Source organism: Trachurus trachurus, assembly GCF_905171665.1.
Source record: "Trachurus trachurus genome assembly, chromosome: 7".
Lineage (NCBI taxonomy): Eukaryota > Metazoa > Chordata > Actinopteri > Carangiformes > Carangidae > Trachurus > Trachurus trachurus.
Window position 1 is genome coordinate 29,086,919 of NC_139901.1, and position 13,544 is coordinate 29,100,462.

The window sequence follows — 13,544 nt, forward strand, 5'->3', positions numbered from 1 at the left end:
AAGTGTTACCAAAACTTAAAGCAGAAGTAAGCGATCCGGTCGTTTTGGCTAACTTCTTGTCAGCCGATGGAGTTAGCAGTCCCCGCCCTCGTCATGGATCTATTGGTCCTCGTCCCTACGTCACCACATTCACGCGCATCCCTTGGCTGCACACACAGCCTTCATGCTGTTCTCTCTCCTCATTGGATAAAGCTTGTAGGATACAAGGAAGTGTACAAGAAGTTTTCTCCTCGGCTTACAGCAGAGCAGAGTGACTGACAAGACCCGTGTTTCAGACCAAACACTCTATATAAGTGATTGCTGTCGGACGATATATTTAAGACTTATATTAACACAAATATTCTGCTTTACTTCTGCTTTAATCTAACTTCAATTTTATTCATTCATCAAATAAATGTGGTTACTTGCCCAATAAAGGGTTAATACTAATGCATGATTAAATAATATATCACTGTCAGGACCAATTTTTTCTCAGATAAAACACTTTTTTGTCTCGTGTTGCACTTTAATTCATGTGTTTGTGATGAACTTCTCCATAGTTTTCCTCCGGTCGCAGCCCCCTCTGCTGCTGCTCTCTAGGCCGGTGGGTGTGTCACCTGAGCGGGGCCGGGAGGACGGAGACCTCCGGTAGCTAAGTAGCGTTGTCCCAGGCAACATTGTAAATGGAACTACTACCGTTGCCAGGTAACAGTGTCAACTGCCAAACTGATGTGTGTTTACGTCATGGATGTAGTTCTGAATGGTTATTATGTAGATCGCCAGTTGACAATAAACTAGTAAAAAGCAAGTTGTGCTTTAACCGTGTAGCTACATCCTGTAGTTGAAGAATTGAGACAAAAGAGGACACACTGCAAAAACTCAAAATCTTTCCAAGAATATTTGTCTTATTTCTTGTCAAAAATGTTTAATTTCTAGTCAAAAGATTAGTTTTGACTAGAAATTAGACATTTTGACAAGAAATAAGACAAAAACAAGTAAAATTTTAGTTGTAAGTCTTATTTCTATTTAAAATAAGACTTACAACTAAAAATTAACTTGTTTTTGTCTTTTGTCTTTTTGTCTTGTTTTCAAATTTTCACTTGAAATAAGTCGAAAAATCTGCCAGTGAAAGCATGTTTTTTGTGCTTGTAATAAGGAAGAAAAACTTGCTCCACTATCAGATTTTGAATTTGAGTGAGAATATGCTTGAAAGAAGTAAAAACTGTCTAGAAACAAGCTGTTTCTTATAATTATTTGTTTTGACTAGAAATGACATTTTGACTAGAAATTAAGACAAATATTCTTGGTAAGATATGTGAGTTTTTGCAGTGCAGGATGAAACATCGGTTCCCCGGGTGGAATATTACTGCCAAAAGTCATGTGACAGTTCCATAGTTGTAGAATTGTAGTTTTAGTTGTAGAGTTGTAGTTGTAGTTGTAGAATTGTGTTTTTCTACTTGAAGGATTTTTTTTTTTTTACTTTAAGAAATATCTTTTTTGTTTCTGAAGCATGGTGTAGGCTATTTATTTGATAGGTGCATTTCTTATTTGTGAAACAAAATGCATTAGTTTGTGAATTATGTTTTTTGTATTTGCAAAACACACTGAGTTTGTTTGTGAATCGTTGGGCGTGAGTAGAAAACATGCTTATTGTGGGTTTGTGGAGTTTTGGCAGTAATTTCACTCCACATGCAGCAGCTTTCATTTCATGTCTTAGTTATTATTTCTCCACAGATCGATCAGCGGCGGTGATCCCCTCTCTCTCTCCTCCTCCTCCTCTGCCTCCTTTCCCCTCCCCTCTCTCTCTCCCTCCCCCTCCCTCTTTCCATCATTTTCCCATCTCTTACTCACACTCTCTTCCCTACAACAAACATGGCCGCGAAATCTGATGGTGCAGCCGTCTCTCTACGAAACGACATCATCCCACCAGCCGACTGTCCTCATCCTCCTCCTCCTTCCTCCTCCAGGTCGGACCCTAACCCTCCTCCAGGTCCTCCGGCTCCTCCGGGTCTGACCCCCCAGCAGCGCCGCTCTCCCGCCGAGCAGCGCTACTCGCTGCCGGACTGCTGCTGGACGCTGTGCGCCCTGCTGGTCTTCTTCTCGGACGGGGCCTCAGACCTGTGGCTGGCCGCGGACTACTACCTACGGAGCGACTACTGGTGCTTCGCCCTCACGCTGGTCTTCGTGATCGTGCCCTCCGTGGTGGTGCAGGTGCTCAGCTTCCGATGGTTCGCCTACGATTTCCTCTCCGACGCCGACACCGACAGCGGCGCCGTCGAGAGCGGCTCCTCGGCGGCGGCTGCAGCGGTGGTAGCGGCGGCGTCGGAGCAGCAGCAGCAGCAGCAGCATGGGGAGGAGGAGAGGAGGAGAGACTTCAGCACCAAGGACAGCAGCGGTGGTGGTGGTGGTGAGCAGGGCGCTGGCTGCACTGGGGCCGGGGCTGGGGCTGCAGCGGGAGGAGCATGGAGCTGCTGCAGGGTCCTGATGTGGCTCTTCCAGGCCGTGGTCCACACCTTCCAGCTGGCTCAGGTCTGGAGGTAAGTAAGACTCAACACAGGAGGAGGAGGGTGGGGGTAAACTACACATTGCATTACACATTCTGCTGCTGCCTTTGTGTGTGTATTTATGTGTGCACATCACATGCATGCATCCAAATATTAAGCCCATGCAGCAGCAGCAGCGTCTCTCCCCGTGGCTATAACCGCTGATCATTCAGCAGCAGCAGCAGCAGGGTGAGGACGACGGTTGTGCCCAAAATGCCACAATGTCTTTTTGTATTGTTTGACGTTTCTCTCCGGCTTTGGAGGAAAAAAAGAAAAAAAAAAAGGGCATCAGCATCAGTCAGTCACAGACTCCACCCACCCACCCCTCTCTAGCTACTACTCCCCCTCCTCCCCACCACAACCCCATCCCCATCCCCATCCCCAGCCCCCTGAAGCGCTTTTAGGTCAATCATCAACTCATCCACACCAATCGCCTTATGGATTAAAAAACAAACACACATACATAAAAACATCTTTTTGGTGTTGGATCTGAGGAGGATGGATGAATAATAGTCATAAATGTCAGGAGAGCTGCTTCCTGTTTGCTCTGATGTGTGTGTATGTGTATGTGTGTGTGTGTGTTTCCATCTCCATCTCCATCACTGCTGCTTCCTCTCTCTCTCTCTCTCTGTCTCCAAACTCTGTTTAATTAGCCACAGCCAAGCCCCTCAGACCGTAAAAAAACAAAAACCGGTGCACACTTTGGCGTTTACTCTCACATGGATGGTAGTAGTAGGTCTGTAGGTCAGCGATGGGGAAGGCAGCACCGCTCAGACTCACACATCAGCGCTGATAGGTTTTGACAGGCTTGAACTGCTGCCAGCTGAAGAAGAAGGAGGAGGGAGGAGGAGGAGGAGGGAGGAGGAGGGAGGAGGATGAAAAGGAAGAGGAGGGTGGTGATGAGAGAAAACGTGATCAGATGTGTTTAACAAACAACAACAATGAAAAAAAAGAAGATAAATCAAGTGTAACGACAGGAATCAGATGCAAATCAGCTGTTTTGATCAATCCTGAGTTCCAGGGCCGTTGCTAGGAATTCTGGGCCCCCTGAAAGAATAAAAGTCAAGTGGGCCCCTTCTCCCCTTCTCCCTGACTTTTCCACTTTTTTTCTTAGACTACGTACGTATTATCATTTTTTAATTTAGCCTGCTTTGTTTCGATGCCAATGCAGCATTACTATGAGTATTAGTCAGGGTCTGCACTTTAGCACTTGTCACTTTAACCCAGCACTTTTGCACTTTATCGCTCAGAAACTCTTATGGTCCCCCTACCCATGGAAGTGTTTGTTAATATGTCAATATGTTTTACATCGTCATAGTCGTCTTGTTGTCTACATTATTATGTGTAGGCTACTGTCACTCACTGTACTGTTTTTATGTTTATGGGCAGGGCCGGCCCTAGGATGTTGGTGGCCCTAAACAAGATTTTTGTTTGTGGCCCTGCACTCTAAGCGCAAACACCAAATCACTGGTTAAAACTGAATACAGACATGTTTATGCCCTGTGAGGTTTGAGGACATTTTCTTGACTTTTACATATTTTCTTAAATTGATCTTTTTAAGATACTTGCAGATGTAACAATACTCAAGTGTTTTATGTCTAAATATTAGAACCTCCGCTGTAAGCACACTGAGGCCAATTTGTCCTAGAACACTATATAAAGAAATAATTTAGGCCAAATGCTGGAAATTTGTCCGGCTTTTTGAAAAATTTCAAATCCCATGTGAAAACACACCTTCAGTCATGAGAATGAACTGTTTTGGTGCTTGAAATAGGATATGAATGAATACAGTGTAGATAAGTGTAGAAAACAAGTCTAAAATTAAATTTTGTAAGATTGCTTTTTGAGCACAAATGTTGTCATTCTGCCATTCTATTTTCACCAAATGTCTCAAATGTGAGATAAAAGAAGCTGAATATTGACTTCAAATTACATAAGCTCATAGCGTGCACATGCAGACCTCAGGATGTTTAAATGACTTGAATGAACCGGTACCTTTCTGATCATGTGGCCCCCCACCTAACGGCCGTGGCCCTAAACAACCGCATAGAGTGTTTATGCCAGCGGCCGGCCCTGTTTATGGGACTCCGGATGGAAATTAGCATTGCTGCTACAATTCGGCACATTCACATGTTTTTATGTTCATTAATGTGCACTGTCCCATCCAAATAAACAAATTAAGTTAAGTCTTATGCAGAATAATTCAGTCATACAAAGATTAGACTACTGGGTTTTTTACTGGTCTCTGGGCCCCTTTCTCCCTCTCTTACACAACGGCCCTGCTGCTTCAGCCTGCGTCTGTCTTTGTGTTGTGGTTTCTCTCTTCCTGCCTCTGTTGGTAATATATATTGATTCCTTATTTCCTCCCAGAGGCTAAGACTTCTCTCTGTCAGTGTGTGAGAGTGTCCAGGAGCACATTAAAAAAACTGTGGCGGCACAGAATTACCGGTAATGCCATTAAAGCTGCTCCGTTTATTGCTGCTGCTGCTGCTCTCAGACCAGCGTGTGTGTGTCTGTGTGTGCTTGTGTGTGTGTGTCTGCACATTAAGAGGATTACCACGGTGTGTTTTACCCTCAGCTGTAAACTCACTGACTGATCCGTCACTGATATAGTCAGGTGAACCAACCGGGGATCAATTTGGTTCCCGGCGACCAAAGAATTAAATGTCAGCAAGTAAAGCAAAAAGGGAGGGAGGGGGAGAGGGAGGGAGGGTCGTATTACAGACAGTGAAGTGTGTCTGTGTGTGTGTGTGTGTGTGTGTGTGTGTGTGTGTGTGTGTGTGTGTGTAAAAGTGTGTGTTTATGTCTTCGTCTTCGTCTTGCAGCCCTTTGACCCTCATTACCGTGCGTGTGTGCTCTATTTTCTCAGCGTGTTACATCCCAAGGCGCACTTTGTGTAGCGCAAACCGGAGCAGAAAAGAGTTACACAAACTCCCTCGTGGTTCACTGGGCTTGTTGACACACGGCTCCTCTGACCCGTCTCCCTCAGGCAATTACTGAGACATTTATAGCTGCTGCTGCTGCTGCTGCTTCTCTCTCCTCCACAAGCAGCTATCGTGTAATAATGATGATGATGATGATGATGATGATGATGATGATGATGGTGATGATGGTTTACACATTGTGGATTTGCATAGTCGCACGGTCACACCTTCAGTTCACTTCCTGCAGCCGCTCTGACTTGTTTGGTAACCCTTTATAATAAGTAAACACTATTAAGCATTAGTTAAGCACAGTGATGGGAATAACGGCGTTAAAATAAACGGCGTTACTAACGGCGTTATCTTTTTCAGTAACGAGTAATCTAACTAATTACTATTTCCACCGTTACAACGCCGTTACCGTTACCGACAATTAAATGAGGCGCGTTACAAACTACTTTGAAGCCGTTGTCCTCCGACTTGGCTCATCTCATCTCAGACACAGAAGCTGCTAAACTGTTGTTGTTTTTTCCTCCTCTCCTTTGGTGAGGGGAGGGGGGAGGAGGGAGGGACGAGACAACCGCATAAGTGATGATGATTGGTTGAGGCAGAGTAAGGTTTCATGCTAAGCCAATCAGAGGCAGTGTTCAGTTTGTACACAAACCACACACGCACGCAGTTTAGCCTCACACACACAGACTAGCAGAGGGAAGCTGCCGAGATCGGAGGGAAAGTGGAAACAGACACTACTTTAATCTCCCTGAGGTAAAAGACAAGAACATGTGAGGTGTAGCTACATTATGTCCCGGAGCGAAGTGTTTGTCCCGAGCTTCTGCTCACCTGACTCTGTGCAGCTTCTTCATTAAATCCAAACAGTCCGACACAGCGACGCACTGCTCCTCTTTGCCTCTAAAGTCTCTGTAGCTCATCAGCTGGAACTCTTCCAGAGCAGCTACAGCAGCGTTGTGACCTCAACCATGGTTGGTGAGAGCAGAAATGTTGTTGTTGTAGTGAAACTGGGCGGGCTCGTGAAGACGCAAATTTACACAAAGTCAAAACGAGCGATAAATCGCATTTCTCGCGTATCTCGCGTTTGGTCGCGCGTATAAACTCGAGCGAAAAAAAAGCGTTCCTCGTGTTTGGCGGGAAGCCCCTTGCGGGTCTTCCCGCCAAACACGATGAAAAGGACGAAGACGCGAAGGTCCCGTCGCCATAAAAGAATCGGGTGTAGCGTCGCAAAAAAAAAAAAGTCGCGTATACCGCGTCTCGCGCCTAATCGCGTCTCAGCGCCTAATCGCGTTTTTGCGTCACAGCCTTTTACACTGCGGACGTAACGAATAAACGGTGACGGTGTGAACGAACAACATAGAACAGGACCAGACGTGGCGTTGTTTCCTCTTTTCACCTACAGCTCCACTCTCCCTTACTTACACTAACTACTGTTATTGTTGAGGCCAGATAATTGTGGGATTTGTAGTTTTTGACCAATCGTGTGCTCTTTCTTTTTGTGATTTTTCCGGTTCACACATGTTTGTTTTTTTTAGGGGCAAATGCAAGTGAAATGCTCGCCCATGGTGGGCATAAGAAAATGTAAGACCTGTCTAAAATTATTTAAGACTTGAACACAATAATTCAACAAATTTAAGACATTTTAAGACCTAAAATTTTGATTTTCACATTTTAGACTTTTTAAGACCCCGCGCGCATACCCTGTTATTTCATATAAAAGTTTAAGTGCATACATATTTTATGATGCTGTGTATTATATATTTAAGACCATCTTAGAATTTTCTAATAAATTTAATACTTTTTAAGGCCTTAATTTTAGATACATGAATTTAAGACTTTTTAAGGATCCGCAGATACCCTGTTGTGCGCTCGCAGCAGGACAGATAATCAGATGGATAATCGGTAAAGTTAATAATTTCACTTAATGTGGCCATGAATAAATTAATTTCGATGTTTCGCCTGTTATTAAACGCAAATCTTGAATAGGTCTCCGCTGTTTTCACATTTAAAAAGGTCTTTGTTGTCTTTGTACAGAGACAATATGAGATTTGCTTGTAGCCACAGCACTGTAACCTATTTTCATAGGCACACCAGCCTCGCTTTCAATAAAACACACACTCGCATTCCATAATTGCGATCAGTGAAATATATGAAAACAATAAAATACAATTTAAAAATGAGAGAAAAAAAATCCAAATTCTTCGACATATTTAAACTTAAAAAAAAGAAAGAAAAAGTAACGCAATAGTTACTTTCCCTGGTAACTAGTTACTATTATAGTGAAGTAGTGGAGTTACTAACTCAGTTACTTTTTGGGAGAAGTAATTAGTAACTATAACTAATTACTTTTTAAAAGTAACGTTCCCAACACTGGTTAAGCATTAATAAATACAGAATTCTTCATTTATAACGCAGCAATAATCATTAGTATGTAGTTTATAAATACAGTTAGTGCTTATCAATGATGAGTAAAACATTTTTAACTGTGTTTATAAACTACATACTGATGAGTACTCATGTGTTATAAATGATGAATTCAGTACTTAATAAGTGTTACCAAAACTTAATCTAACAATGATGCATAGTTAAATAATATATATATCACTGTTGGGACCATTTTTTCTGCAGATAAAACACTTTTTGTCTCGTGTTGCACTTTAATTTGTGTGTTTGTGATGAATTTTTACATCGCTCCTCTGACCCGAGACATTTATAGCTGCTGCTGCTGCTCCTCTCTCCTCCACAAGCAGCTATCATGTAATAATGATGATGATGATGGTGATGATGGTTTACACATTGTGGAGATTTGCATAGTTGCACGGTCACACCTTCAGTTCCCTTGGATTTCCTTATTGCAGTCGCTCCGACTTGTTTTATTTCATTTGAAGAGAGAGATCGCAGACAAGTGACACCCCAGAAAGAAAAAAAAGAAAGAAAGAAAAAGAAAAAAGAAAGTGCCTGTACCTAAAATTAAAACCACAGAGCGTCTTAGTTCAGTTTCAGTCTAATCTAAATCCCGGCGGAGCAGCAGGAACGACTGACAGCTCCCAGAGTCTGGAGGAAATAATGAGTTGTGACTTCTGAGAGTTTGTGTTTTGATGTTCAGAAGTTTTGGAAGCGCAGCATTAAAACCCAAAACTCTGTTCAATCTCACTTCCTTCAACTATATTTAATGCGCTGCTGGTGCATGTGTGTGTCTGTGTGAATGTGTGGTGAGTGTGTCTCCCTCTGACATGTGCTGGTGCATGTATTTGTGTGTATATGGGTGTGAATGTGTGTGAACAGGCCCACCCTTGCATGTGTATTATTGTAGAGGAGTTTCTAATTGTGTAATACTGTGTGTCTGTGTCTAAAAGTCTGGTATCTTGTTTTGTATTTACTCTTCACTCTGAGATATTATTGATGAATGTATTATTGGTTTCTTTCGAAAATGAAGTGGTAACCTTTGAAAAACACATACGTTTCATAATACTATTTAATGTGCTGGTGCATGGGTGTGTGTTTGGGGGGGAGGGGGATTGTTTATTATTATATGTCATGCATACTTCTGTATGCGCAGCCCGCATGGACTTACAAGACACCAAGAAAACAAACTGAAAACAACACCCTATCAAGGAAATAAGAAAACAAAAAGGGGTTCAAAACCATTATCCAAAAAAAGGAAAACAATGCCAGGGTTCAAGGGAAATCATCAGAAATTAACTAAACAAAATTTCCTGTCTTCTTTTCCAGGCTTTAGAAATAAAACTATCAGTCTTAAACACACTGAAATTAAACAACCAGCTTCTGCTCATCAGGGCACCAAAATATCTTGTCTATAGATTTCATGAAATACTAATACCTCTCTCTTTGTACAATATATAAAAGGAAATGAGACTCACTTTCTACTTCATCTAACTCACACATTTCACATATTCTGCTCTCCTCGGGAACGACCAACCTCAGTGGCCAGAGGAAGAATACCAGATCTATTTATTTAACTTCACAAAACTGTACGAAACATGCCACAACAGAGAAACAGTCAAACATAAAAGACAGCAGACAGTTGTGAATTTCAATAGACAGACAAAAAAACATGGTTGCAGTAGGGAAAGTTGAGAAATCTAACCCCAAAACTCCCTCAAATCTGTTCTGTTCATTGGGTTTGTGTAGTTGTGTTTCTTTCTATTTGAATAACGATACTGTAATATTATTTGTTGGTATTACACTGTTTACCCATAAAGTTGGAGGAATGATTTTGTTTTTTCAGACACATTCCTCTTTTTATTCATCTTTATAAACATCTTTAATCACCTTAAACCAGGCAGTGATGACACACTGAGTCCCAGTTACAAGTTTTGAGAAGATACACTCTTATAAAATAATAAATCACAATCATTTCAGGTTAAAAAAAAGTGTTTTATTCCAAATTTATGGGCAACAGTGTATTTGTAAGGAAAATAAAGTCTCAATAAGTCTCATAATGTTTAATATTCTGGTGTGTGTGTGTGTGTGTGTGTTGATGCACAGGTACGTCCACGCCCTCTACCTGGGCGTGCAGAGCCGCTGGCACCACGACCCCGAGCGCCGCCACTACTACTGGCGCATGATGTTTGCGAGCGCTGACATCAGCATGCTGCGTCTGCTGGAGTCCTTCCTGAAGAGCGCGCCGCAGCTGGTGCTGCAGCTCAGCATCATGGTGCAGGCCAGACAGGTGCTGCCGCTGCAGGGTGAGCCAGAGCACGCACACACACACACACACACACACACACACACACACACACACACACACACACACACACAAAATAAATAAAATAAAAGACCAATCTCCGTGGCCCTGTCATCGCCCTGTCAGAAGTAAATCGGGACATCAGTCAGTCAGTCAGTCGTCTGCAGCCCACGCTGTGCATGAGTCACTCGAGTCGCCTCGATCCCCCACGGAGCGGAGCTGTAGATTCCTGCTGCGCTAAACGGTCAGACATGTCTCCCCCCAGGAAGCTATTTCCATCCTGTCTGACTTTATATGAATAATAGTAATAACTTTATTTATATAGCACCTTTAAAGGAGACATATTATGCCCCTTTCCGCATATGAAAATAGTTCCCAGGTGTCTTAAAGGGATCAGGGATGTGATTTTTCCGGATTTTTCCTTGGATAGTTCAACATTTTGGCAAATTGGCCCATAATCCCTATAGTTTTAGGAGTAGGTTCGTTATCTTTAATTGTCGGTGCAAGCTGTGTTTAGAACGGCGGAGCAGAGCCGCGAGCTCCTTGGCAAATGCAGAGACTGCTTGCTGAAAAACTGCCCCCGACGGAAATTCGCATCAGCTGTTTTACATGAATTTACCTCTAAAACGACTCCGTCTTGTAACGTTACGTTATCATCTCATAGCGTGGTGAATGTGCAGGTCACAACTTGTCCACCAGAGCGTTTTGGAGTTGTTGGATTGTGTATTTGATGAGTTTGATGAGGGAAACCAAGAAAGCTTCCATAGCATAACACTGAGCAGCTCGCGGCTCTGCTCCGCCATTCTAAAAACAGCTTGCACCGACAAATAAAGGTAAGGAACCAACTCCTAAAGCAATAGGGATTATGGCAATGGGTTACGGTGCCAAAATGTTGAACTATCCCTTTAAAGACATGTCTGCGACGTGCTTTGGCCAAAATTCCCCAAGGATCAAACATCACAGCTCTTTTCATCTGCTCAAAACAGCCACGTTCAGAACGGTTTCAGAGCCTGTCCCTTTAAATGCAAATGAGCCACTGCTCACCAGGCCACGCCCCCTCTACCTGTACCTGCATACACATGTAGGGGTGGTATTTTACAAAGACAAATATATGTTAAAGAGCCTTCAAAAAGTGATATTTCCATAATATGTCCCTTTTACGAAGTGTATCACAACACAACATATAAGAGACAGGTTAGAAATGCCATAAAACCATAACTAAGAGATGGACCACCCAAGCAATACTATACAGCAACACAGGCAATAAGAGAACCCAACAACAAATGGTTTGAAGTTGTGAAGTTACTCCTTGAGTATGAAGAAAGATGGGGTACAACACTCAGAACTTATTGTCCAGAACCAGATGTGACCATAACCACTGGATAGAGCCAGAAGATATCTATGCGTCTCTAAGGGATTCTCCCTCTGTCGGTAGGTTTAACTCTGTACCTGAGGAGGGACGACTCTGTACTGTTGCAATTAAATGTGATGGAGGATGAACTTCATTTCTTGCTTCACTGTCCATAATGATGAAGCCAGGCAGTTTTTATTTCAGGAAATACAGAGTACGAAGCCTGAGTTTTGGACTGATGATGTAGTTAAGTTGGACTGGTTTTTCAGAGCATAGGTCTTTAGCTTCTTTCATAAAAAAAGTCCTTGAAAATTAAAGCAGAAGTAAGCGATCCGGTCGTTTTGGCTAACTTCCTGTCAGCCGATGGAGTTAGCAGCCCCCGCCCTCGTCCCTACGTCACCACATTCACGCGCATCCCTTGGCTGCACACACAGAGAAGACCGCCCCTGCCGTTCTCTCTCCTCATTGGATAAAGGTTGTAGGATACAAGGAAAGTTTTCTCCTCGGCTTACAGCAGAGCAGAGTGACTGACAGACCCGTGTTTCAGACCAAACACTCTATAAGTGATTGCTGTCGGAAGATATAACTATTTAAGACTTATATTAACACAAACATTCTGCTTACTTCTGCTTTAAGATATAATTAATTATTTGTGTGAATTCTACTTGAAAGTGTAAAACTAAGAGCATCTGAGTAAAAAACTGTGAGATAAAATAGTTAATGCAAAGAAGAGGATGACTTTCTCTTTCTCTTTCTCTTTCTCTTCCTCCTCGGCCGTCTGCTCAGGACTCTCGGCCTCGGCCTCGCTCCTCTCTCTGGCCTGGATGATCTCCTCCTACCAGAAGGTGCTGCGAGACTCCCGAGACGACAAGCTGCCCATGACCTACAAGGCCGTCATCGTGCAGATCCTGTGGCACCTGTTCACCATCGGCGCCCGCGCGCTGGCCTTCGCCCTGTTCGCCTCCGTGTTCCAGCTCTACTTCGGCATCTTCATCGTGGCGCACTGGTGCATCATGACCTTCTGGATCATCCAGGGCGAGACGGACTTCTGCATGTCCAAGTGGGAGGAGATCATCTACAACATGATGGTGGGCGTCGTCTATGTCTTCTGCTGGTTCAGCGTGAGGGAGGGGCGCACGCGCTGCCGCATGCTCATCTACAGCGTGACGGCGCTGCTGGAGAACGTGGCGCTCGTCGCCGCCTGGTACCACGTGTACCGCGGCTCGCGCTCCACGCCGGACTTCTACGCCGTCAGCATGGTGTGCGTGGTGGCCAGCAGCTACGCCCTCGGCACCTTCTTCATGTTCGTGTATTACTGCCTGCTGCACCCGGACGGCGCCGTGTCGGGGTGGGGCGGCTTCATCGTGGAGAAGGAGCCGCCGGTTCCTCTGGAGGCGCTGGCGTCGCCGGCGTCCAGCCTGCCGCCCGACCTGCTGGTGGTGAACAGCCCCCCCAGGACCCTGCAGAGAACTAAAGGCTCGGAGCGGGAGCAGCAGCAGGGGCTCGGGGCGGACGGGGACGTGTTTCAGGTGCGGCCTCCTCACCGGGGAGCGCAGGCGCCGGCGCCGGCCGTCACGCCCAGGACAGAGGGGCCGGTCATCAGAATAGACCTGCCCAGGAAGAAGTACCCGGCCTGGGACGCTCACTTCATCGACCGCCGGCTGCGTAAAACCATCCTGGTGCTGGAGGCCGCCGCGCCCGTCACGCCCAGGATTCAGTACCGCTGCCTGGGAACGCCCAAAGAAGTGATGGAGTACGAGACCACGGTGTGATATGATGTGATCGCCGCCATGCCGTGTCGTGTCGTGTGGATAATCCTGCCTTAAAAATAAAAATGAAAACGGCAGGTGGACTCTCGCTGAGCCGTGTGTTGCAGCTCCACGCCCACTTGGTTCAGGGAAGTGGAGACAAAACGGAGAGAGAGAGAGAGACGAGGAGAGTGTGGTGTCTTTTATTTATTGCAAAAAAAGGCAAAAAAAACCTGTGATGTTGTCAAAATGATTGGTGCGTATTTGAGTTTCTGTATCATTTCT

The 13,544-nt window shown here is 44.4% G+C and overlaps 1 protein-coding gene across 1 annotated transcript; it reads left to right on the plus strand.

Annotated features, from left to right (window-relative positions):
• Window positions 1–1,810: 1,810 nt before the first annotated feature.
• xkr7a (XK related 7a) lies at window positions 1,811–13,283 on the plus strand (the record flags this gene model as incomplete). The annotated part of the gene is made up of 3 exons (XM_083974591.1): window positions 1,811–2,516; window positions 9,962–10,161; window positions 12,298–13,283. The coding sequence occupies exons 1-3, from the start codon at window positions 1,852–1,854 to the stop codon at window positions 13,281–13,283; spliced, it is 1,851 nt and encodes a 616-aa protein (XP_083830717.1). The 5' UTR covers window positions 1,811–1,851.
• Window positions 13,284–13,544: the final 261 nt, after the last annotated feature.